Genomic DNA, 27,280 nt, shown 5'->3' with positions numbered 1-27,280 from the left:
GATGGGCAGAGGCAGCTTAAAGTGGGTTTTCAGCCCCAAGGCATTGTCAACTTCTTCTGCCGACTGCAGGCTGTGCCACTGAGCGATGGGCCGGCGGGGATTAGCCAGCATGTCTGACCAGTGGCGCAGATGGTTGCCTGTGGCTCTGCAACCCAGGAACACCTTACCGATCTGTTCATTCTTGGTCACCTTGTCATAATCCCACACTGCAATCACCAAGTCTACGTTCTGTAGGGAGGGCACAAATGGAACTGCACATGGCCACTGAGGAAGCAAATCATGGATGTGGGGGGAGGAAGGGCAGGATGAAGAAACTAGATATATTTAGTTTGGAGGAAGTTAGGAGAAGAAACAATAGTAGTTAGTTTTGAAAGGTTTTCATAAAGAAGAGGGAGAAAAAAAATACGAAATGAGGAGACATACGTTAAAGCTCAGGAAAAACTTCCTAACTGTAATACCAGTAGGACAATGGAGCACGCTGCCTAGGAAAACTGTGGAATCATTTTCACTAGAAGTTGCCAAGGAGAGGCTGAATAGACTTCTGTCTAGGATAATTTAAAAAAACCCACCATAAATCTTACATCTGTGCTAGGGGATAGACTAAATGACCCTTGAAGTTCGTTCCAACCCTACAAGTTTGTGATTTAGATCAGGCTTTATACACAGCCACAGACCAATAGCCAACTGAGGTCATGTGATACAGATTTAAATATTGATAATTCTAGAGATACTGATGTACAAAAAATGAGATAATACCCCCAAAAGAAGGAAAAGCCCCTCACAGTGTGCATGACAAAACACATGCTTAATTACAAGCCTTCAAACATCTGGGCCCTAACATTTTCCAAGCCAGACCTCTGCATTCCTAAAAGTGCAGCTCTGCTATTCTGAAGTGGAAAGCCATTTTCACTTTGATAAAACTTTCAGTTCTTTTATGAGCAGAAGACCGAATGTTTCTTGTTATGCTCTATAAAGTTCCTTGTAAAAGAAACAGTAAAACTTTATTGTAAGCACTCAGTACCAAATTATGATCTGCTTTACTAAATGAATACAGATGCACAGGGACACTCAAAATATGGTGATATAAGGGATTCTTCAAATGCAGTCTGTACCGGGCATTATAAGTTAGTTCATATGCTTGAAGGGATTTCCCTTGACACACATGGAGCTGCTTTAAGCAGAACTTAAAGATTGGCTGTGCTTTCCTTCTTGCTTGGTGAGGGTGTAATCCAGAGCCCACTTTGATCAAGTCTCATTCAAATACAGACGAGCCATACTGGATACTACTATTTCTAGGAATAAATGTTACCTGTAAGCTTGTATTATCTTTTTGACTACCTACATTCAAACACATTTTAAATACCAAGTATCAGAGTCCATTTTTAACCTATTATGAGAAGGACATTGCACAATATCTGACTAGTGCAGTGAAGAAAAAGGCTATGAGACATAGGTGATAGTCACAGTCAATTTATCTAAGGCCCCCTATACATGGAACAGGTATTTAACAACTAACTGGTTAATTGGGCAATTACCCAGAAAGCAGTTACACATGCAGAGTAGCTGTCACACAATAAAAGGTTCCAACCAACTATAAAGTTAGACCTTGAAAACATGTACTAACTTTATACAGTAAAATCCCTGATATCCGGCATGAGTGGGAATGTGGGGTGCTGGTAATGTAAAAATGTCGGTTACCTGAAGGCACAGGGTTTCCGCCCGGATGCAGACTGGGGGGGGGGGCAGCGGTGGCCACATGTGGACTGCAGGGTAGAAGGGTGGTGGCGGCTGCACACGGAGCGGCAGCACCACAGCATGATGGGTGGTGGCAGTAGCAGCCTTGTGCGAGCTTTCCCCCACATCTCTCAGCCAGCCAGAAATTCCAGCTACTACAGTGTGCTGGTTAGTAAAATCCTGGATAACAGGGATTTTACTGTAGCTGGTTGCTATCCAGCTTTAATTTGCATGTGTAACAGGGTCTCCCCTGCTGCTGGGAGCCCCATCAACTGATGGGACTCCCAGCCACAGGGGTACACCATGCCCTGTGAAACCCTCCGAGACTCTCGGGATTGTGGCTGCCATGATCCCTAGGGCTCTAGTGCAGGGAAACACCCAGAGCTGTAGCGCTACCACAGGGTGATCCCCCCCACCCTAGGGCTGGAGGATGACTGCAGTCTCTGTGCCCTGGGGTGGGGGGAATCACCCCTGTGGTTATTGTGTGGGCCTAGGAGTTTCCTGCATCCCCAGGGCACAGAGACTTCCCCTGCAGTGATCCTACAGGTATTTCCCTGTACCCTTGGGGTAAGGAGATCACCGCAGCAGGAATCCTCCAATCCCCACAGCTGGGAGCTACTCAACTCGGGTGCATGGGGCTCCCAGCCATAGGAGCCTGCTTCTTGCTGGTTAAAAGGAAGCCTGGAATTGGGCTCCCCCTGTACTGGCAATAAGATGCAATGGGATCTAATATGTAATTCCACAATTTTGTCTCCTGCCTTGCTCATGTGGCATGGCAGGTGGTGCAATTAGGTGAATCACACATTAGGTCCCATCACACCTTCACTTGCAAGTGTAGATGGGGCCTCACAGTACATATGTTATTCTTGATTAAAACTGATTGACTTCATAGAGCCATTACTGACACACAATATAAATATAAAGTGCCTGATGAAGATTGCAGAAAGTTGTATTTCGCCTTACCTTGGGCTATAGGGAATGGTATGTGGCTTCACTTGGTTGAAGGTATATATCAGTTTCTGAGCAGCCCTTTGCTGTTGTATTTCCTTAAAAAGAGAAAGTGCCCACTTATGAGCATCACTTTTATAAGATATCACGAATAAAGGGAGAACTCTACTGATATTGCTTACTACTCATAAAAAGGAGATGGATTTATTTTTTCATCCCTCTCTCTTCAGCAGAGATCAGAGTAGGACCCAGAGAGTGTTGATTGACAGAACTGAGTCATCATGGCAGGAGGTGACCAGTGGCATCCCTCAGGGCTCAGTACTTAGACTAGTGCTTTTCAACATGTTCATCAATTATTTGGATTTGAATATTAAAACTGAACTGGCAAATTTCACTGACAACACCAAACTATGGGGGGGCGTGGTAACACTCGAAGACAGGCTGGAAGTTCAGGCCGACCTGGACAGGCTTGAAAGGTGGCCGGATGTCATTTAATATGGAGAAATGTAAAGTGCTACACCTGAGCAGAAATAATCCACAACACACTTACAGGCTTGGCAGTGCCAACACCACAACTGAATGAGACCTAGGTGTCATGATAGACAACAAAATGAACATGAGCCACCAACGTGATGCCATAGTGCTACGGCAGAGCTAATCAAACACTGGCATGCATCTACTGAGGCATCTTGAGCTTGGCTAAGGATGTCATCCTCCTGCTCTACTCGGCCTTGGTGAGACCACAGCTGGAGTACTATGTCCAGTTCTGGGCACTGCACTTCAGAAAGGATGTGGAGAATCTTGAGAGAGTTCAGAAAGGTCCATGCACATGATTAGAGATCAGGTCATACAGGGAGAGGCGGAAAGACTTGGGACTGTTCAACCTGGAGAAGAGAAGACTCAGAGGGGATGTGGTGGAAGCCTATAAGTATATCAGGGGAGTACATCAGGGCCTGGGGGAGCATCTATTCACCAATCTCCCCAGGGGAGGACAAGAAATAATGGGCATAAACTGACTGAAGAACCCAGCAATCTTTCCTGCCTGCACCCGATGATCTGTAAGATCTCTTCCAGCCCCTAACATCTATGAAACTATGACACTGACATTTCACAGCAGATCACTCCAGAGAGCCTTACAGGTAGCAATACATTTCATACACGGCAAACAGGGTTGGACCATTTCCCTCCAGGTATATACTCACTCTGAGGCAAAGGTGTAGCACTGTACCATCATGAAATATCTTTTCCCATGTTTGAACCACATCAGGAAGAAAAGACTTCACAATGAAGATTTGGCCCAATTTCAACACATCCTTCTCAGACCAGGTACAAATGACTTTCATGGCTCTGCGGAGGCCACCATCCATCTCTTCATGAGATAAGACCTGGATCATTGCAGCCATCCCATGCTGTGACCAGGAAGACATGCTTTTATCTAGGTTCAAAGGTGAACTTTCTTCTAGTCTGTAGATTGTCACCTCCTCTCCAGCTGCGGTAAAAGGAAGTTTCATTTATAAATAAATATCACAAATCTAACACTATTAGATACTTACATTGTCTTACCCTATATATACAGCTTGCGACTACAGAATTTCACAAGAATACCAGCTATGCTACTCAAAGAGAAACAAGATGCCTGAAATATCTCCTGTTTCTTCTGTTGTTTCTTCCAGCTGAACTTCTGGCACATGCAGCAGGCCATGCACCACTTAAGGGTCACTGCAGCTCGATTTTGGGGACATCAGCGGGATGACTAGAAAATGGTATTTAGAGGTTTGCTTTTGGGAATTGATTTGTAAGTAAGTATATGTGCATTAGAACAACAGTTCAGGGCAACAGCAAGAGTTAATTGATTTCTACAGGCCTGATTCTCTCACAGTTTCACACAGCCTTCAAGGCTGACAGGGTGTCTAACTTAGACAAGCAACAAAACCAATGGATATACACATAGTCTGGGAAATTGTAGGCATGTACCACACTGTTCTATACAGGGCTGTCCCTAAGTGGAGGGCGAATTGGGCTGACCACCCCAGGCCCCACGCTTTGGGGGGCCCCACAGAGCCAGGAGGAACGGCCATGGAGACCCTGTGCTGCTGCTGGCTTCACGGCTGCTTGGCACCCTCCTCTCCCCCCTCTGCCGCCAAATCCAGCACATCTGGCTTCTCAGCACCCCTCCACTCCACTGCCGAATCCACCACTGGCTTCCTTGCATCTGGGGGCGGGGCCCCACACAGGCTGATTTGCCCTGGGCCCCACACCCTGCTCAGGTCATCTCTCGTTCTATAACATGAGATAAGGTGGCACCAGCTCACAAGGCCCACAAGTGGGGGGCTGAGCTTTCTGGTTTTGGGGGAACAGACCAAATTGGGAGAAGGCCCAGAAAGCCCAGATTAGGATGTGTGTATGTGATGGGCTTGTGAAACAAAAGAATATGCTGATAGAACAGAATGTGGACAGTATGATGACCAGAGAGACCAATCAGTGATAGCCATGGATGAAGAGTCATCAAGAGGGAAAAAGAATACAAAAGCAGAGACTTTAGAGCAACAAAGTGTCCCCGTCCCAGTCCTGGAGAAAGGTCCCCGAGAGGGGAACCCAAGGCACTATGGACAGAGGGTACCAGCCTGTCTCATCCAACCCACTGGGGGGGTGGAGAGGAGGGCATGGGTCTCAGCCCCCAACCTCCAGGCTGCTGACATCTGACATTCAAGAGAGAACCTTTTCTTTTTCTTATTATTCTTTTCTGTTATCACCATGTATCAGTAAATTTGCCTATTATCAAATGGAAAAGTCATGGTTGGTCTGAGTGTTTTGGGTACCCCTGGAACAAGGCATCTGGGTCCTAAATCCAGTGCCAGCACAGTGGGGCACTGAGACGAATTCTTCTGCACAAAAAAACTTCATTGATTTAAAGAAGATCTTGTCAAATAAAACTGTGGTCATGTTCTTTTTATGGCTTTTTCCCGGTGTCAGCAGTTTTTCTGGCTTGTAGGGATGTTTGCCATCTAAATCTTTTTTCTTTTTTTTTTAAATACTAGCATCTGATCAATAATTGACTAAAAACAAATATGCTGAACCTCTTTCCTACTTTTTTCCTCAATTATTATGGAAAAAGAGTGTTAATCAAGATTTATTTTTATCCTACAGAAAACAAATAATTAAGATTCTTGGCATTCATATATTTTTCCCTTCTTTCAGTCTTGCTAACCAGAAAAGAGTAAACTGGGCATAACAACTATAAAAGCAAAGGGCTGAAATTTTCAATTCTTATTCAGATTGAGTAGCACCTGCAGGTATGGAAAATATACCTTTTAACTGCTTTAAAAGGAGTGGGGAGATGCCACTTGGAAGCTGTTATGATCTAACTGTGATGCCTGAATGATCCTATAGCAGTCTCCATTCACTAATCATACTCAGTTTGACCCCAAATAAAACAGTGAAAAAATCTGAGCATTTTGGCTACTTTTATCATCATGGTAACATGCAGGTTTCATGTAAAACATGATACCTTTGATAATAATACAGTTGTTGCATCTGTTTATACCCTTAGTCCATGATAAATCTCATTGATTACGGCTGGCCTACCTGGGAAGTAAAACACTACTAAGCATGGATAAGGGAAAGTAAATCACTGTAATACACTGGAACCAGTGAGCTGTCTGAATCCAAAAGGATATGTTCTTTCCTTTAATCTGTACAGTTCTGTTTTAGTATAAATTAAAGGTGATGGGAACAATCTAAAACAAATAACCATGGAGATGTAAGCTTATTCTAAATTAAGAACTGGGCCTTCTTTATAAGAATTTCTATGTCATCTCTCTTTTCACAAACTTTCAGCAAGTCTACCCCAGTCAACAGCACTATTCTTGCAAACAAAGTTTCTCTGGAATTTCAAATCAATTATATATACTGTCTTCCTATGGCACTGTAATTATATTCTGCCCTTTACCTATTCATTGTTTTCTTCTGTGAAAACACAGATTTTGAAAGCCTGTTTTTCCTTTTTTGTGACGGAAATTATTTGCACAGGCAACTGATAAAACATAGATGCATAAACACCTAACAAGTGGCCACAGAAAGATACTTAAACATCTAACAATGCCACTTACATGCACAAATAACTGAGAACACCCAAAAAGAGACCAGGCTAGAATACAATGAAAACAGTGGATTTTAACTCCAGAACACCCTGGACAAAGGAGTTTAGTTTCATTAAGTGACACAGAAGCAGCTGCTGGTAAGGCATAACCATTAGCCATGTGTTAATTTAAACAAAGCAATGAAAGACTGATAGAAGAATAAAACACTTCATAGTAATATAACATTTTGGAAATCTCAACCTTTTATCATTTTGTCATTCGGCTTTCCTTTGACAATTTAAGAAAGGTATCTAAATATTCTGAAGACCAGAATGTTCAGTATGCTCATAGTTCCATTAATTACCTGCAGGAACCAGCTTTCTAGTCATCTGGTTGTGTTGGAAACACTAGCAATTAGCAATTGTGAAACCTACTTCTGAGAAAAGGACATACAACTCAAGTGTCTGGTGTCAGATTTTCTGTTGATGCAAACTTCTGTGGATCCATGATGTCTAATCCCTTCCATTAGATTAACTCTATGGAATTCTATGGTGCAGTACCCTTTTTTTTCTGGTAGACTTGATATATGTAGTTCCAGGTGTAGGAATAGTCTATAGTATACTTCCAGGTAATTTCTGTTGGCTTTTTATAACAAGATCTCTTAATTTTTTAATTAAAGGAGTTATTCCTTTCACAGAACAAGTGTATTTTATACATATTTAAATGAATTCATCCTATGACATTTCTTAACTGCTTTCTTTTAAAAAATGCTGTTAATAACCATCACCACCACCCAAAAAAAGAAGCTGGCCCTTACCAAAGAGCTGAATTGGTGTAAATGGTATGGTCTGAGCAAGCCTCATCAGATTGTTCCTCTCAACAGCTGAAAACAAGAGAGAGTTCTGCTGTATCAAACTCCATTTATATCCGTGACATCTGCTTCAAAAAATCAATTGGCAATGCTTCACTGCAATATTATAAAATGACTTGAAGAGGCAATTGATAGACTATAGACAACTGATAGACACAAACACCTGATACGTAGCCACAGAATAGTACTTAAACATCTAATACCTTGATGCCATAACATCTAAGTGCCAGTGCTGCCCCCATGCTGTAACCTCTAAATTCCAACTAAGCATTTAAGGATTAACCTTCACAGAATCCAGGCAGGTAGAAAGTACTATTACCTAGGCCCCTGGCACACATTCTCTTAATGGCATGATGGGATCAGTTCCCACATACATGCATGGCAGGATGCATGATGTTGGGATCAGGAATCAGATCCAAGTTCCAAATAAGCCATAAAATTATTCCACTAAAAAAGTATAGTAATTTTCCATTATGCCTTAAAATTGAGTGTGTGCCAGGGTCCCCACCAAGCAACCTGATGTTGGCCTCATTGTGAGGCCCGAGTCTGGACACAATATGGCCCTAGAGACAACACCAAAGTCTCAAACTGGCTCTGGTGCAGTCTTAGAGCTGAGACCAACAAACAGCTGATTGTCAGCTCCAGTCCTGGGACCCCATTAGAGTCTCAAACCAGCTCCTTGCACTCCTGGGACTGAGACTGACAATCAGGTGGATCTCTCAGCTCAGACCACACTAGAACCAGTTGAAGACTGTGGTGTGGTTCTGGGGCAGAGACTGACAATCGACTGTCGGTCTCAGCCCTGGAACTGCAAAGAGCTGGTTCAAAATTTCAGTGGGGTCCCAAGGCTGGAGCCAACAATTAGTTGACTATTGGTCTTCGCCCCAGGACCATACCAGAGCCAGTTCAAGACTCCAGTGTGGTCCCGGAGCTGTACTGGAGCTGGTCCCTGGGCCTACCATAAGGCCAGCCTCAGGCTGTTTAGCAGGGACCCTGCCACACATTCAATTTAAGGCATGATGGAAATCAGCCTCAAAATTACTATACATATTTAGTGGAATAATGTTGTGGCTCATTTCCTTTATCAAACCATTAATTGCCTAAACATGTAGGTGGATTGCTACTTAAGACATGATTCAGTGGTTAATCACATCTAAATGTAACATCCACCACAGGCCCTGAAGTTCACATATTAAGGGAATAAGGCACAGAGCAATGAAAGTGATTTAAGTACTACAATACCGAGTACTGCAACCACACACTTGTAGATGCCTGGCACCCTAAGTGCAATTCAAAACCCTGTAAGGTCCCTTGTCTCCCTATACTGTCCATGAGGAGAGTTAGGTGCCTGAGATGCTTTGTTCTACGAGGTGGGCAATAAAGCTTAAAATTTGCTCAGGCAGAAACAGGAGCTCAACTCAGGTCTCCACCTGCTGGGTGAAAGCTCTATAACAAGACTATTCTACATCTTGGGGTTGACCCCATTACCACCGCCTGAGCTGGGTTTTGAATGAAAACTGCTACCACTTCATTGTGTGTGTGGCCTAGTTTGCTAGGCATGCACATATCCAAATCAAAACCCCCTGTAGAGAGGGGCAAAGGAATGCCTGGTTTCTGGATCACAGTAAGACTTATACCTGAGCTAGGAGTTTAACCGCCCTGCCTCCTCAAGACTGAGGTGCTTGTAGGCAAGCACAGGGGAAGAACATCTAGACAGCTTTAATGTCAAAAAGCAATTTTAACATTAGTGAATGGGGGATTTCAGGACAGTAGTTGTGGATTGAGGAGGCTAAATTTCACCTGAGTCCTACTTTAAGTACCAGAGTTTTTTGGGAATAGCTACAAAATGCATCAAACATCATATAGGAAGTTGTGGTAACAAATACCACCCTAACCACAAGGCCATCCTTGAATTAAGCCTGAAAAAAGTAGAAATCAGAATCCCCTAAAAGCATATACTTTTGTCATACAATCCTACAGCGTGGTGAAAATACAAGCTGATTAAACAACATACGTAAATAGATACTGGGCAAATTAAAAAGTGACATAATATCATTAAACTCAATGGAGTTGTACCTGTCCATTAAACAAAAAAAAAAAAAAATCAGATACTCTTCAGTGTGAATACGGAATACTTTCAGCATTACAACCAAACAACACATGTTTATCTGAGGTTTCCTACAAAAAAATCTAAAGTAGTGTGGACAACAGGGGCATCTACTGGCAAGTTCTGGACAAGTCTCCAACTAATCCAGATATATACCTTTGTAGAAATCTATGTGCATGTTTAATTTAGGAACAAAGCAGTACTGTGGGAAATCAGTGTCCCATGATTTATTGACACCACAAGTTCAGAAGCATATAAAACTTAGAGTTAGTCCAGGTCAAGTAAACTGAAGACATCTACACCTGCAGTCAGGAAGAAGGGGGCAAGTACAATAAATGCTGTACTTCCAGACTAGGAAGTGACAGCTTTTAACAAACCAGTGCAGCTGTCTTCTGCCAGGAATTACAGTTCAGTTCTACACATTTTCTTTGATTCTGAAACTGAGCTGCTGAATTCTGATATCTACCTTTTTTCCCTTATAATTTGTCAACAAATACCGGAAAGGAAATGTCTAGTACAGAGATGAGGATAATTTCTCATTTTTTCATTGTAGTATTAGGCACAAATTAATATACCACATGGGCAATAGTTTGACTCTTCAAAGTGGTAGCCACAGAAGATGACAGGGAAAGAATTAATGTGGTTGCTAATGGCAAAATTACTCAACTCTCATCCAGGGGCCTTCTGCTTACCTGAATAATGATAATGCAGATCCTGTGATGTTTTGAAGCAGGCTAAGATTTCTGTAACAATTTTAAAGGATCATTATGTTAATTATTGTAGCAGAGATAAATGTATGATTCTGAATCCCTTCCCTTCCAGTTTGTCATGAAACAGATTAATCAGAATTACTGTCTCAGCACTCCAAAGAGGGTACTTACTAATAGACTTTAACTATGTTATAATGTACGGTATGTTGGCAGTTCTCAGTCATCAATGTAATATAGCCACACAATTTATTTATATAGGAAAATGGAGGGAGACTAGCAATATTAACCTCAAGGACATGTAGTTTCTCAGAGCCAATTACACCTCTGGGATGTTAAAAGCACTTTGCTGTCCATCATGCTTCACAGCATCCCAAAGGCATGATTTTTCTAACTCCATCCTGAGTCATTAAGCATTCCATTAACTATACTATTATACCAAAGTTATAATAATACTGGTCCATTAACCCATGACATCTAAAATGTTGTAAAAATATAAACAGGCATATAACTAGTTGGGCTAGATAAATATAAAGAGACACCGCTAGGTCAGATTTGATCTAAAAGCTTTGTTGTATGAGAAGAAGCTTTTGTAATATCTAAATTAAAAGAAATGTGTTTGTTAGTTCTTTTGTTTGATGAAAATGATTGGTTAGATTGGGAATGGGAACTTTGAAATCACATTTCTCTTAAAACATTATACTATTTATGTAAGAAATAGGATGATTATAACTGAAGGAATGCCCACACCCAACTTAGCCTATAGCCTGGTGGTTAGAGGACTCTTCGTAGATTTGAATCAGAGAAAGCATTTAAACCTCAGTCTCTTACATCCTGGACAAGTGGTCTAACCACTCATCTATTGTATTAAGAGTGGCTGCAAATTGAAAAGTGGTGGTGGCCATTGCTGCATTCTTTTTGTGGAGCCATGCAGTAGGTATGCCCTGAAAACTCTCTCCAGATCAAACCCTGTAAAGGAGAGACAGAAAACCTGGGTATGTGCACATGTTCACTGTACCTAATCTATGATATAAGCCTCTGTCTGGGGATGGGAGGTGTGAGGGAGCTAAAAATAGGGGGTCGGGCTGAGGTGGGGAGGACAAGTGGAGCCCTGGGGCCAGGATGAGTAGCTGGGCTTTCCTAGCCCCAGGAGTGCTCCAAACATGTACAGACATTCAGTAGATCAAACTAACCCATTCCCAATCTAACTTAGTTAATCTCCTCAGTCCCTTTTTGTCCTATTTAGCCTCCCCAAATGTCTCTACAGATAGGCACTTATATTGACCTACCCCAGTTAGGTTGATCTATGTGTAATGCCTGCATGTATGCCTAGTTTCTGAATCCCTAGGTAAGCATCAAGGTGTTAAAGTCCCAGGTCCCAAGGTAAGTATCAAGCTGTTAAAACCTGTCTTGAGTGAAATGCTTCTAAAACAACATTAATGTTGAAAATGTAGGCACCTACAGGTTTCAGGGCCAAACCTTATTTCTAAGTGTGAACCTATTCTACTCTGAGTCCCTGAAAAACTGTCATTAGTCAATTTTTTAAATGTGCCTTTATCCTAGCCTTAAAACCAAGTGACAAAAAATAGTGAGGAAGTGGAGGACACACCCAGATGTTTTTATGTTAATACTTTTTCCAGGGCTCAAGCAGGGTGGAATATACTTAAAATGCCATAAGGGGACACAGAATTTGGACGTAATATGTCCTCTCAACATTATGCAGCAGCTAAGAAGGGGTTGTGAGATCACGAATTTGGACTTAAGTGTGCAAGGCCTTTCATAGACTTAACTCAGTAACCTTCCCCAGGCTCTACAAAATGATGTTTACTGGTAACAGCCATGGCACAGATAAGGCATCTGGCACATATTACACTTAAGACTTGATTAACAAGTTAATCACATCTTAAGTGATTACCTGGCTACATGTTAAATCAATTAATGGCATGATAAAACAAGGAATAATTCACAAAGTTATTACACAAAAAATGTGTAATAACTTTGTGGCTGGCTCCCATTACGCCATTAACTGAACACGAGACCAGGATGGGCCTCCCAGCCACAGGGCGTGCTTGGAAACCTGGATCAGCTGAAGACTCCCAGCTGTGGGAGCCTGATACTTGCCAGTGGAGGGAGAACCTGGGGTCATGATGTCAGGCTCCCTCCTTACCAGCAGTAAGCTCTGATGGGATCTGATGCTTGATCCGACAATCACACCTCCTACCATGCATGTACTGCATAGCAGGAAGCATGATCGTGGGGATCATTCATCAGCTCCAGTGGCACCTATACTTGCACTTCTCCCAGGGACCTGAACGTTGAGGCAACAGGGCAGGATCATGCACAAGAGACAGGCAGAGAGAAAATATTTGGGGTTGTAAATGACCCCACCTGAAACACTCTTTTAAAAACAGACAGTGAACACCAAGTGCCTGCCAAATAATTTTAAGGATGTTTTTTAAATCTGCTTTTAGGGAAGCTTCCATTTTTTCAAATGAATCAGCCACTAAAAAATTCAACTTGCAACTGCAATATCTACAACTGGAAGACTGCAGGAAAAACTGAATATAAATTTAACTAGGAAAGAGGGTAAATAAGTGTGAAGCTGACTAGCACTGTTTTCATGGAACACTAGTATTATTCTTCAGATGCTCAAGTACATATCAAAGTTGCTGAGAACATATATCCTCTCTTGGACACTGGACACAAAGGGCACCCAAGTCCTCAAAGACTTTTCAACTTCTGTGACAGCCTCACATGAACAAAAATCACCCACAGAATTCCACCCAATTTAGCCTCCGAGACATATTTCTGATGTTGAAAAACTCCAAGTATGATCAGAAATTAAATGACAAGTCTCCATCCCCAACTATAGCTGAAGTTTCCCACTAAACACAAAGTCCCTTTGATTTCCAGGGATAGAATTCCATCTCTTCCTTTATAAATGTATCACCATTTATTCAGCATTTATTCCTGCTGAAAAGGTGTGGGCTTTGTAATGTTGGTCAGAGCAAAAAAGCTTGAATATTCTCTGTAGGACATTATAATTAGCATATGTAGAAAATACCTTACTACACAATATGTAGTTACTATTCTTCATGTTGGCTGTTAATTATTCTTAATCCTCATCCTCATCTATCCCTATGATGGATTAGTTTCTCCACCTACTTTTGTACTTCAGCATAGTGAAAACAGGATTTACAAATAAAAATTGAAAAATAAATAGTAAATCAATCAAAAACTTACTGTCCATTCCATCTGAACTTCTCAACCTGTTTAAAAAATTAGCAATTGAGATTTTGCTCAAAAAAATCACGTCAGTTTTTCTTGTGATTAAACAAGCAATGATATGAAGAGATTTAAACCATGTTATTGCTAAACTCAAAAAGATTTCATCTCAGTGTTTAAACCACAGTAATCATTAGCAGAAAGCATTTGTTGCAGTGACATAAAATTAAATCCCTGGCTACAAAGTGACAAATCCTTTCCTCTGTCCTTCCCCCTCTGTTGCTTCTATTGTCCTGTGTTTATAATTCTGCGCTATTGTCGGTCTTGTTTACAAAGTAATAAAAATGTTGTTTAAAGAGCACTTCAAATCAATAAGATATAGCATTTGTTTTAACTTTTTAGCTGGTTGTGGCACACTAGTTTTAATTTATGCCACTGTCCTCTACTGGGTGGAACGACTCTCTCAGTTTTTGGTTGTAGCTTTGCATTGTATTAGCTAGAAAAAGCAGTTAGCTATTACAAGACTATAGTGTAAACTCAGGTGTTACTTATTGTGTTCTTTTCCCCAAATGACAGAATTCTACACAAGTTAACGTGACTCTTCTCTCACACCAGCATAAGTCAAGAATAGCTCCACTAGAGACAGGTCTAATGTTAAATGGGGGTAAATGACAGCAGAGTTAGCTCATGTATGCTCTGTTCCCAAATCAGCCTTTGTTCAGTTTGGCTACCATCTAAAATAAGTACCCATGAGTCATTAAAAGAGCATGACAAAATCATGTGAGATGTGACATTGCCTTATGCCTATTCTATGAAACATGTTGCTAAGACTGATGAATGCGAGAAAGAGAAGAGACAAGAGGAGGAGGAAAAAGAGGAGAGCAAAATCTATACCAGAAAGTACCACAAACGTTAAGATAATTATCAAACAAGCATGAAAAAAAATCAAGACATTTGAAGAAGTAAACAAAAAAGTGAGAAGACTTTTCCAACCAGCATAATTTTATTTTATATAATCAGAGCTTAGCTGCTACTGAAAGCTCTTTATAAAAAAGCTAAAATATTTTGCAAATGCAGACCGACTTACTGCAAAGAGTTGAAGCAAATGATTTTAAACAGATAGTGAATGCCTTGCAGTAGCAGCTAATATTTTTATTACTTAAAAGAGAAATCAACAATGTGTGCAACAAAATCAAATGCTGCTTTTCATTCTCAGTAGACAATGATGTCAGCTAGTTACGATGCAGTGGCAAATGAATGACTGAATAAGAAACCTGGATAATGTTGGCATAAAAACATTAAAACATCTATGTTCCTTCTAAAAATATGAAGTTGCATTTTGAACTAATACCTTTTATAATAATTAATAAGCCTTTTTCTACTGAAAATAAAACACGGTGAACTGCCACAATCCTTTATTTTACATGCGCCCACATTTTTCATCCTAAAATGTATTCCAGAACTGAAATGAAGCCTACAGAATCTATAGAACAGGGCACAATAAAGTCTTGTTTTGAAGAAATGTAGCAAGTATCTTAATATAGTTAGGATACATACGAGGAGTTCCTGCTTGATTTATTCATTCTGGTGCCAATCATGCTACCATTCAAATCCTGAGAAGAGAAATGCTTTTATTAATAAAATTGGTATATCACTGTCCTATGAATATTGAACAGAGCAGCTCAAGCGCCCTAAGTCTGCAAACACTTCCTTGTGTGCTACCTTGATTATTATTAATAATACCATTGACATCGAAGTGCAGCATGGGTCTATTACGTCTTCACACACAGCCTGATTTGGAATATGAATTTGTTCTAGTTGCAGATTTCCAGAGTCTGTAAGCATTTGAGTAGATTATTTGAGTATATCAGTTATATCAAATTGCACAAAATACACCTGGAAGGTATTTCAGTACAAGATGATGGAAACTCCAGCGAGTCAAAAACATGTGACATCAAATATTTCATAATGTCACAGTTCCTAAAAGTAAGCTATATTGTACAAAGGCAAATACAATGCATATATAACAGCATATTTCAAGAAACTTTAGAGTTTGACATCAAGATATTTAAATTCTTTCAGTGGGAAAGGTCCCTCATCCTCAATAGCTGCATAACCTTCCTGCTACACCAGTGCTCTCATGAGTGCTCTTGTGAGGCAGACTAACCTTACTGTGTTAGTCAGATATTTGGACTAACCTTACTATACCAGTCAGATATTTCGATAAACTTCCCAAAATTCTAAATTCCCAAAAAGAAAATGCAGCAGGACTCAAATAAAATATTCAAAGACTAGATTTTAAGACTAGGAAAATGTCATGGCATGTCCACATTACATTGGACCAGAGTTTGTACCTGGTAGGGATTGTACCCTGGGACTCTGGAATGGAGGCAGGAGGGTTTGAGGCTCCAGCCTTAATTCAGTGGCTGCCCAAAGGCCAGGGAAGGCATAAGCTGGTTGTTAGCAGCAACACCTCCCCCTTGAAGCAGCACCATTTCCCACAGGGTGAAAGGGTGACACTGACAAAGGGACTCCTGCTCCTGCTCCTCTGCATGCTCCCCCTGATGTATTCCAGCACCCCCCTTTACTGAAAACCGGGGCTCATGCCCTGGCAGTCACCACTCGCCCCCTTAGTTATGCTATTGCATTGGACAATGCTAGGGACCCACCCTGATATACCCTGTCCATTTGTTCCAGCTCCGCCTGCCAAAAATATGTCACTGCTTTTTTTGACACGCAGGCAGAGAGCTCCCTGTAATGCTCTCAAGCCTGGGCAAGAACATCTAGTGGATGCACCCAGCACCACTGTACCAGCAACTACATGGCATTTTTTTGACCTGCAGTATGTATAAAGTAGGAGCACCTGGCAGGTCGTATTTTGACGATGCATTCCCTAGCACTGTCTGACATGAAATAGATATGTCCTCCACTTTAAAAGTTACCTCCAATTCAGTTTTAAAACTGCCTACCTCAGAAGTTTTCCCACATCTCCCACATTTATCCTGTAGATCACTGCTGATAAAAGATCCTCTCCCAAAATAGCCTACCTTCCCACCTTGAGTTTTCCCCTATTCTGGTCTCAAGATGTTTCATCCCACTAATCACCCAGACAGACTTGGGGACCAGCAATTAAACAGTCTCAGATTAATCTGAAAAGAACTGATTCATTTCTTAAAAACATACATTGTAGTCCCCACCCTGTGTTACAATTTAATGAATGTGGCAATGATATAACAGCCAAGACATGCTGGGATCCCACAACTGCAGCCAATAGATTGTACAGTTAATCAACACCTGTGAATGTCAGGCCCTATATTTTAAGAAGCTAAGTCACCTGTGACAGGAATTTCAAAAGTGAGGGTCAGTCTAAATTCAATCTTACTGTAGTTTCTCCTATTGTAAGCCACTCTGACCTTTGTTGGGAAGGGTGGCATATAAATTGAATGAATTAAAAATAAATGAGAAATAAATAAATAAAGGAACACATTTTAGCTCTTAAAACCCCCCACCTTTCAGTTTAATCAAAGTAATTTGAAAATCCTGTCTTGAAAACCTGAGATTAGTTAGTCCTTTAACACATTTCCCATAAAACGGGTCTACACATCATTTGCCTAGCTCCGTTTCAAAGAGCTACTGATTTAATCTCAACATTTAGGTTTTACAGAATTAGTAGAAATGATTATGGAAAACGTTTCTATGATCTGCATTATTTTTCCCTTGGATTTAAAGATTTTTTTATGTGTTTTATTTTATTTACTGTGTTTTATTTTGGGGACTCAAATTCTATAGAACACTGATAGTAAGTTAGGCCCCATCTACACATTACCCTTATGGTGTGATTAACCAGTTAATCTGGGGGGGGGGAAAATGTGAACCCCTGAGCCTGGGAGCTCCCAGATGATGCTGGTCCCCAGCCATGGCAGCACACCATGCACTCCCATGACTGGAGCTCCATCAGCTGACCTGGGCTCCCAGACAGGGGAGTGCCCTAGGGGTCCCTATGGCAAGGAGACCACAGCTGATAACTCACACTGTGGCAGTAAGTGTGATTGTGTAGATCCCGCATTAGACAACATAACCTGCATGTGTAAAGGGGCCCTTAGAATCAGAAAGTGAAACTGTTTAATCTTATTTCATTGTAAAAAAAGAAGAAAAAAAAACAGAAGAGTAATGACTAACATTTTATACAGGGCAAAATAACTTCCTTTTACAAACCACTCATTCATAATCAAAGTAAAGACAAGAAAATGCAACACAGGTAAGGAAACATGTTCAGTCCCTTAAAAGAAACTGCTCTTAAGAGAGGGAGAGGAAAGGTTTATTTCATAATTCCTGTTCTCCGTTTATTTTTTGTTAATTTTCAGTGACAACTTTCAGTAAATTAACAGATACAATTTTCTCCATCATACCTGCAACCTGAGCAGATAATTCTTCCCCACCTTTCTTTTGCAAGGGATTCCCATATCTTCAGAAATGTAAATTATCATAGCTCCACTGAGGTCGACTGTGCTACTCCACTGAAGTCAGTGGAGCCCTGCTGTTTTAAACAGGCTGAGTACTTGACCCAATATCTTAAAAGGGTATAGATAAATCATAAATCTTATTTTTAAAAGCCAGAGAGTTAAGAAAGCCAAGCCAACTACAGGAATAAATATCTTAGAATTCAGATAAATATTAAATTCCCACTTTGGAAGAGATAGATATTGTCTCCTAATTACTGAGAGGTGATCTTGCCAAAAGTTACCCCAGTTCTCTAGCCATCTCTGTTTAAATATTCAGCACCAGACTGTATACTTGCTTAATAGCCTGAAGAATTACTAATAAATGTTCAGCTTTCTAACCATCCTCTTCATGCACCCTCTCATTTCATTATTCAACAATTTAATATCATACTTTATTAATCTTTGTTGAATGTTAATAGCTGTTAATTATTCCTTTACTAGGACACACATGCCTTGCCAGCATGAAATTAAATTTCTCACATATCAAAAGGTGTCTCATTAGACAGACCCTCAGCTGATAAAAATCACTGGAGCTCCATGGAAGGCAACAGAACTATAACAATTTACTAGGCAAATGGCCTTTATTATGGCCTCAGGTCTCACCTCTCGAGAGTGCCTCAAGTAGTCACAGATTTGTACCGTGTGCCTTCCAGTTTCTTTATTTTTCATTTTCTGGTGCATACAATTAAGGCGGTCCAAACCTAGTCGAGAAAGCAATGATAGAAAAGACATATTTCTAAATCTAAAGAGAAAAAATGGTTGCTTTGGAATAAGCAGTTGTGAAACAATACATTAACATAGTAGCTGCATAACAGGATATAAAAACAATAATGTAATATTGCCAAACTATAATAGATGATTCTCACTCTCTGTTAACCAACAGGTTTCACTGTAGCGCAGGATATCACATACTACATATAGTCTGTAGAGCATCCCTGCTTGATGGAACTTTTCCTGGTGGTTTGCAGATAGAAGCCTAAGAACTATGTAATGGCAGAGCTGGGAGAAAAGGTGATCTATGCAAGGCTATCAAAGGGACTGGTTTGTGAAATGGATGAGAATGACCAACAAGCAGCAATTCTACACTGATGGCACAGTGGTATCTATTCTTTAAAGGAATTCTTTAAAAGAATTATCAATAGGGGCTAGATTGTGTGGGAACAATTAGATGCTGGGCATAGAAAAGAACTGTGGTTTACAGAAGTAATTATCTTTCTTTCCCCCTGCTTATTTCAGAGGGACAATAATCTACATTACAACCCCTCAACTATGCTGGAGAGCACGATGGTCAAGGTGGAACCAAGGTTTCGCCTACTCCATGGCCTTCTCTGTCTACTCTTTATAATGGGGGAAGCAGTAGGCATGTAATGCATTTTTTAATCTGTTCATATAATTTCCTTGATGTAGCAATTGTTGATGACATTTGGGGCTCGTTGACTATTACTGGGGAAGTCGAGAGTTCTGGACTTCATTGACGAAGTGTTACATACTTAACTGATTGAAATTAGATATGGTTAGCCAGTTCTTGCTGTTCTTTTCTTCGTCACCCAAGAAACTACTCTCTGTTGGTTCTGAACTGACTTGAATACTCTGGGGACAGTCATCCACTTTAATCACCTGCCATGGCCAAAAGAAAATAGTATTCAGTATAACAAGACCAGTAGTTCCATACCTGACTTGACAACTATATCACGGCATGCTCCTTCCAAGCATTTCAAGAGAAATATCAGTAACTATTATTATTTGCACAAGGTCCCTAAATGCTTTACAAACACAACCTGGAGTAAGCTTTATAAACCACTCATCATGAAGATTCAGTTATACTAAGCTTGTCTATTCAACTTCTCTCCTTGGGAATCTTAAACAAGCCTAGCCTCTCTGAACTTATTTCAGAAAAATGATCCACAAATCATAAAGGTTGTTTGCCAACTAGCCAAAAGAAGACACTCGGGCCAATGCAGGGACTAAAAAGATGAGAAGCTGGGAGGGAATCCTATCGGTCTGAGAACTGCATATGTTTAAGGGTTTTAATATGTAAAACTTTGTAGCAGAGAAAAAAGAAGGGAGAAAACAGAAGTAGAGGATTTCCATGAGTTCCCCCTTTTTACAAATCACACCACTGTTCCAGTTTTATTGCCATTAGCTGCCTCCTAATGATCTACCAGGTGTAAACCAGATGGCTCCCAGGATATTTGAGTACTGCATATTTACATTCGTATAAAAACGAATGTAAATATGCAGTACTCTGATGAATGTAAATATGCAGTACTCTGACTAGCCAGTTCTTAAGCTAGCTCATATTTTAGAGCATCCTACTATTTTTCAGGTAACTGGGGTAATACTCTACTAGTTGGTAAACTGAGGCATAGAATACCAATCACATCTGCATAGCTAGGAAACATCAGGATTTGAGGACAGAACCCAATTTTTTTTGTTTGTTTCCTAGATCCCAGCTCTAAGCACTTAAAGGAATTGACTCCCAGATATAATATTTGAAAAAATATTTCCCTGAGTTTGTTGCAGATTGAATTGCACCAATATAGAAAATATTATATAACAGGCCAAATTGTATTTAAAATTGAAAGGTCTCCCACCACACATGGTCTAAAAATATAACTGTCCTTGTGCTGTACACTCAGGGGACTCAGGACCTCAGTGTTCTAGTCTCAGCTTTACTGATGATTCATTGTGTGTTTTAAGGCAGTTTATCCCTCCCTACCTCAACTTAATCATCAATGCCATAGGCTCATACTGACACCCTTGTAAATTATATTGCTGGCTTACATACAATCTACATAGGACTGGGAGGATTCAGGGAAGAAGACATTGGATTCTTGTAGATGGGACTTAACGGATCCGTATGGCTTGTCTCTGCAGTGGGATCTTGATTGTCAGTAATTGGCGGCATGTCTGGAGATTCTGCTGTTAAGGTCCCTCCTCCCAGAAGCTAGCTTCATGTTGCCCAGAAATTGAAAGCAGACCTTATTATACAAAACTGATCTTGGGCTTAATCCTGTGCCCAGCAATGTCAATGATTGCACGCCCATTAACCAGCATGAGTTCAAGATTGAATGCTAAATGCTAAATAGAACGTAATAAAACAATTAATTTTGGATTATTTGTTTAGGGATGTATCAATCTGATGGTTTACAATAGCACTTTTAAATGGCTAACATACAAGTTGAGTATAAACATTAATTTTACTGTCCTTAGCCAACTAAAATGATACAGAACATAGAATTTTCCTTCTATGTACACCCACCGGCACCTGAAAGGGTTTTGGTTTCTTCTTTTCTCTCAGAGATTTCCTGTCTCTGTTTTGTTGCTTGGCTTTTGTACCTACAAAAGTGCTGCAAGGCTCAGAAGAATGTGACTGCTCTGTGTTTAAAGGTAGAGAAAGTTAAATGATTATACTACACAGATTTGATTGCAAAAACAATTCCAAACACAATTAGAACTAAGAATAGTCTCTAGTAGTCTGCACACTCCCAAAACAGCAGAAATCAACTCTCAAGATCCAGAACAAAATATCTGCAGAAAGTTCTGTGAAAAAAATATTTGTCGCTAGATTTGATCATTGAAACATAAGGTTTATACTGAATAATTTGAATGGGATATTATTTCATATTTTACAACTTTGTGTGTTGTTGTTTTAAAGGAAACTCAGACATTAAACTCTCAGGGATTGTAATTAATAAAAGGTTCTCTTTGTTCTGCAGCTCCTATACAATGATGGATCTCATCATCTAATGATATCCTCAGGTGTAGGAAGATATCACTAGCACAGATCCAACAGAGCCTCTGAACTGTGGCTGTAAGGATTTTGTCAGCAGAAACGAGGCATGTCTGAAGTGTTATTCATACCATCCCCATGAAAAGCCTAGCTATCAGCATATTTCATAGAAGCCTCAAAGCTGGGATCAGGTCTAGCACAGATCTCGCATCTGTGTGAAGGTGCAAAACCAGTTTCTTTACCCTATCCTTAAGTGCACCCAATACATTTGGGGCATAACTGAACATCTCAGCCATACTGTTTATAAAGAACTAGGAGGTCTCTAATAAGAGGCGATATTGTGGTATAACATTATTATTGCCTTTGGTTTTGCAGGTCTTCTCCACTTTCTGTTCCTTGCGGGACTGAAAACTGCTGCTCTTGTAGAAACTCCAGTCTCTCCTGAGTGGGTTGATCCAGAAGGAGGTACTGCGCCGGAGCTGAGACACTGGGGTGTCACTGCTATACCCTGATTTGTCTGAATTGTAGGAGAAGGACTTAGATTCTTTTATCTGGACATGTTGGGGCTGATTACTAGTGCAGTTGCAGTCACTGTTATAGGTGGAATGCATACAGGATTGCTGTTTTTTCTCATGGATGAAAACCCCTTTTTCATCCCCTTCCGAAAAGCCCCAGTTTATATAACCAACCCTATCTTCCTTCGTATAGGTGCACAAGGGCAGTAAGGTGTCACTGGCAATGGGAGACGGCTCCAGGCTCATAGAGTGATCCACTACAATCCCATTATCCTCCTCCGCTGATACCTGAATAATGGAGTCCCACTGTTTCGTCTGGTAACGTTCTAGTTTTTGTTCAGTGAGCTTGGCATCCTGTGAGTTTTTCATCAGCACATTGTTACAGTGCTGCTTGGTTACCAATTTCTGTTCCTTGTACTTGGCAGGAGTACATGGGAGAGACAAATTCAAATGGACTTCTTCAGAAGCAATAGGTCCCTGCTGACCACTAGGGACCAAGAGAAATTGTCCACATCTAGGGGCTGATTTCATCTCAGAGGATACACCAGAAGTCAGAGTGTCACTCTCCATTTCTTGCTTTTGCTGGCTGCCTCCTTTCTTTGCTTCCTCAAAGTCTTCACTTTGAAAGATATGGCTACAGCGCTCTGATGGCCACTGGCTCCTTGCCAAGCTCCTCAGAAGGGAAGGTGGCATGCTATAGTAGTTGTACTTCTTATCACTTAAACATTCCAAGCTGCTCAAAGTCTTCGAATATATAGCATTACTCCAGCTATGCGGAAGCTTTCTACATGTTTGGTACTTTGGGTGAGACAGCAGGGCCTTCTCCACCTGCAAGGTATCTACAGCAGAAATGACTTTCAAGGTATCAACAGTCAAGGCAGAAAGGTCTTGCAGATGTCCTAACTGGCTGTCCAGGGAAAATAAAGATTCCTTGATGTAAAAGACCTTCTCATGAACTTCCTTTAGCTGTAAAAACATCCCCTCCACCCTAGGGGGAAAAAAAGAAAACAAACATGGATATTAAATTATTGAAACAGAGATCTTTGTATTGCATGATTCCTATTATCCAATGAAGGAATAAAAACATTAAAACAGAGAAAGTGAAAATCCTTCGCATTGTAAAATTAAGAATTTGCTTGTATTTTTTCCACAGTGATTTCATCTTCCTAAACACCTACGTATAATAATAAATCACCTAACTGGGCCTAAAGTGATAAACACTTACATGATTTTTATACTCAGGTATGAGCTATTCTAATAATGAATACATTCTTATCATTCACCCTGCCCTAGTGATGGTGGATAACAAGATAAGTCAAAAGGGTATTCCTTATAAGCTCTTTTCTCTCTCTCGCTCTTTCCATCTCTCCCATAGGAAAAAATGCTCAAAACATGCTCAAGGACTTCCATTTACCCAGTGTTTACACATGCTTACCCAGTGTTTACACATGCTTAACCTGGTATTCTGTTCCTCTAAACAATGGCCAATGGATACTTCTTATTTGATTAGATGCATTTTAACTTGGAACACAGAACAAGAAATAGGTATTTGTTGGATCTATATTTTTAGAAGGTCAGTTTTCTACTAAATTAAATCTCTCTGGTATAATAGATATTTATTGTTTGGACAAATGTATCTTTTTATCAGACATTTATTTGCTAGACTTATTCATTTTATTGTGCGTGTTTTGGTCTGATATATGGAAAATGAAGTCCAAGAAAGGTAATGATTTAGATGAGCTACCTTTCACTGGGTAAAACAAAAGTCTACGCAAGGATGGCATTTTGAGTAGGATGTTCAAAAAAGTTGAGAGCTTTGCCACTGACTTCAACAGAAAACTTTCAACACAGTGATTGAAAATGGCATCCATAGCACCTTTGGCACACAGCAGTCTCAGAGAGAAGGTATAACAATGTACAACAGTGGTGATTCCATAATGGCCTCCATAATGCAAATCACAGGTATAATTAACCTAAGGGCACTATGAAAATAATGTTTAACACTGAAAACTGCTAAACCTTTAAATAAAACCATGCTGTTTGTGCTCCACCTGGGGGCATGGTGCCCAGGCAACCTCTTGGTGACACATGGTCTGCAAAGTTAAAATAGATCAGTGCCCAGGCTACGCCCTTAATGGCTCATGTACTGCACATGGCTAGGAGTGCAGTTCTGCTAACTGCATTTGCTAGTCATACTTTGTACATGGATTTAAAAAAAGACATTGCAGCTGTAACTGAGGGAAAGGGACTGCATGTGTCGTTCCCTTTTCCCCTGCACACATATGTTGGAGCAAACATCATTTATCCCCAAGGTATTAGCTAATTAGCAGTCTTTTTATGCACTATATGTCCCAACTTAGGTGGATTTCAGTAGCAGCAGTACACGCAAACCTTTCTGTTGTCAAACGGATCCTTTCACTGTCACTAGAATTCAGGTTTTCATTCTTCTCGTGAAAATATTTCTCCACACACTGCTCCTCAAAATCATGAAGTTTCTTTAACTCTTCATCACTCAGATATAGTTCTAAATAAATGAGAAAAAAATCACTGGTATCAAACTTTGTATTTCTTTGCAAAAAAAGAAAAAAGGGAATAAACTGGGAAAATGCATTTCCTATTCTTTCCTGAGTTGAAAAGAGTGAATCAGGTTTGAAACTGTGAATTTATGTTTATACATACAAACTGGGGGTGTGTGAATATACCCAGTATGTATTTAATATCTTTCATCTTTTTTCAGGGCAGGGGGGCAGCCAATACCTCATAGTATTTTAACTCATTTTTTAAACTGTTTTGAAATGCAGAGCCAAAGGACTACTCATTCAGATATACCTTTTTTCTTGCAAACTATACTATAGGCCCATGGCAGATGTTACAGTTAAGGGGTGATTAATGTTTCAGTTGCACCATAAAAGGTAACAGCATATATGTGCAGCCAATTTATCATTCTATAAAGTGGCAAACCAGCCACAAAGATATTCCACAAAACCTCTTGATCTTTGTAGTTCCTTTGGATGGTGCCACATATTGAAAGTGTAGCATGCTCAGTTCCAATATGAACAATGGGATGGGAGTCAGCATCAGTGAACATGCAAGGTTCCCAGGGACAATTGGTGGGGAGAGCAGAGTTGAGGGGCTCCTCCCACTGGGAATTTATCAACTCCCATGCCCAGCAGCCTTTCCTGCTTTGCTCCACAGCCCCTGGGAGCTGCACAGAAAGGCACTTTAAAATGGCCAGCAGTTTGACAAACTTACTCTGTAGCTTCCAAGGAGCTGCAGCACAAGGCACTTTACATACCCCAGCCATGGGAACACCAGTATCATGGAGCCTCTCCCCAGTTCCCAGGATTCCTGTACATGAGGGATTGCTAAAAATGGTGGTGGTTTTCAGACATCCACCAGAACCTAAGAATAGGGAGAGGCTCTCTGATTCTGGAGTCCCAGCAGGGAAGTCCATGGATTTATCGCTGCCAGGTGGGCAGAGTCAATCAACTCCCTCCTCTCCCACCCCACCTCCCCATCTGAAACTCTTGCCCCTGGCTCCCTGCTGGCATTGGTATGATTGGGATCTGATCCCTGATCCTAGCAATAATGCCTTCTACTGTGTAAGCATGGCACAGCAGTAGGCACAACTGTGGGGATCAGAGATCAGATGACATTGCACCTTTAAATGAATATCTGCCAGCCTTTGCAGATATGCCTAATAGTCAATGGCTTCCACTATAAAAATTATTTATGACACTCTTTTTACTTCCCTAACTTGGCTGAAAATATTCCTAAAGGTAATTCACATAAACTGTAACAACTAGAACTATTTCAGCTATTCAGTTTGAGAAGGAGGCATGGAATTATTTCTACCTAATTGCTTCAGACATTCATAAGCATACAAATGTCAAAGCAAGAAATATTGCAAAACACATTTAAATTTACAACTCTAGACAGAGGTAACAAGCTTATCTTTTTATGTGACTATCCTTATAGAAGATTAATATAATAATTTTGAGAGGATGGATTGATTTTATGTTAGTACTAAGAAACGTAAAGGGTACATCACAATAAATCAGTCTTCAGAGGTCTGATCTTTGTGATACTTCATTGATTCCTGTTCAACAATTTTCAAATTCATTGTTCTTTATTTTTTACCAGCTCCTTTAATGTGGGTTTCAATACTCCAGAAATATATTTCTCCATTTCTCATGATTCTCAGACTACAGCAGGAGTATCATCTTGCCCATGGGCTCCACAAGGGGCCCTGAATTCAGGGCCAGGGGTGAATGAAGGTGGGGCCAGCCACCAAATTCCACCATTCAGTACCCCAATAGGGAAATGTGTCACTGAACAAGGGGTGAGCAATGGCTGCATTAACCCCCACAGCTCCCTGACACCATTCTTTGCTAACAGGTGGGTCTGCTTCCAGCTCACAAGGCTCTCTGTGGTCCAGATCCTGGCCCAGGGGGCTGAGGGAGTTTGCCACTCCTGGATTAGAAGATTATATGATCCCTATTCTTGAATCACTTTGGCAAAATCTTTCTTTAAAAGTAGAGAGCAATTGCCTTTAGCAACTATTGTAAAACAGACAGCATTTGATTATCATGCATTATTGTCATACCATAGTTCCCTCTTACTTCCTTGCACTGAATCATTGTAATACAGCAGTGCTCAACCTTCTGGCCCTACAGGCCAGAGGGTGGCACAGGGCCAGTCCACGAACCAAATTAGATCCTGTGTCCCTCACCCAGCCCCATGCACTGGGATCAGGCCCGGGGGTCTCACACCACCCCTGCACACTGCCCTGCACATCCAGTCTAACCCACAGGGCCACACTATCCAGCCTGCGGTGCTGTCCACAGGTCTCCACTCCT

At 40.7% G+C, this 27,280-nt stretch overlaps 1 protein-coding gene across 4 annotated transcripts in view; it reads right to left on the bottom strand.

Annotated features, from left to right (window-relative positions):
* The window catches only part of TRPM6 (transient receptor potential cation channel subfamily M member 6), a 135,536-nt gene that overhangs the window by 17,225 nt on the left and 91,031 nt on the right, over positions 1-27,280 (bottom strand). For all 4 annotated transcript variants that reach the window (XM_019517451.1, XM_019517448.1, XM_019517449.1 and 1 more), the window contains exons 25-35: positions 24,813-24,945; positions 22,268-23,409; positions 21,436-21,551; positions 19,664-19,790; positions 18,777-18,874; positions 15,229-15,284; positions 13,690-13,715; positions 10,432-10,482; positions 7,579-7,644; positions 3,885-4,171; positions 2,698-2,780 (exon numbers count right to left, since the gene is read on the bottom strand). In XM_019517451.1, the coding sequence (XP_019372996.1) occupies positions 2,698-2,780; positions 3,885-4,171; positions 7,579-7,644; positions 10,432-10,482; positions 13,690-13,715; positions 15,229-15,284; positions 18,777-18,874; positions 19,664-19,790; positions 21,436-21,551; positions 22,268-23,409; positions 24,813-24,945 (2,185 nt within the window). The remainder of the gene's footprint in view (positions 1-2,697; positions 2,781-3,884; positions 4,172-7,578; positions 7,645-10,431; positions 10,483-13,689; positions 13,716-15,228; positions 15,285-18,776; positions 18,875-19,663; positions 19,791-21,435; positions 21,552-22,267; positions 23,410-24,812; positions 24,946-27,280) is intronic.

The sequence above is a fragment of the Gavialis gangeticus genome, unplaced genomic scaffold (assembly GCF_001723915.1).
Source record: "Gavialis gangeticus isolate Ggan-Ray unplaced genomic scaffold, GavGan_comp1, whole genome shotgun sequence".
In the NCBI taxonomy this organism is placed as follows: domain Eukaryota; kingdom Metazoa; phylum Chordata; order Crocodylia; family Gavialidae; genus Gavialis; species Gavialis gangeticus.
This window is presented reverse-complemented; position numbering and strand designations above follow the sequence as displayed.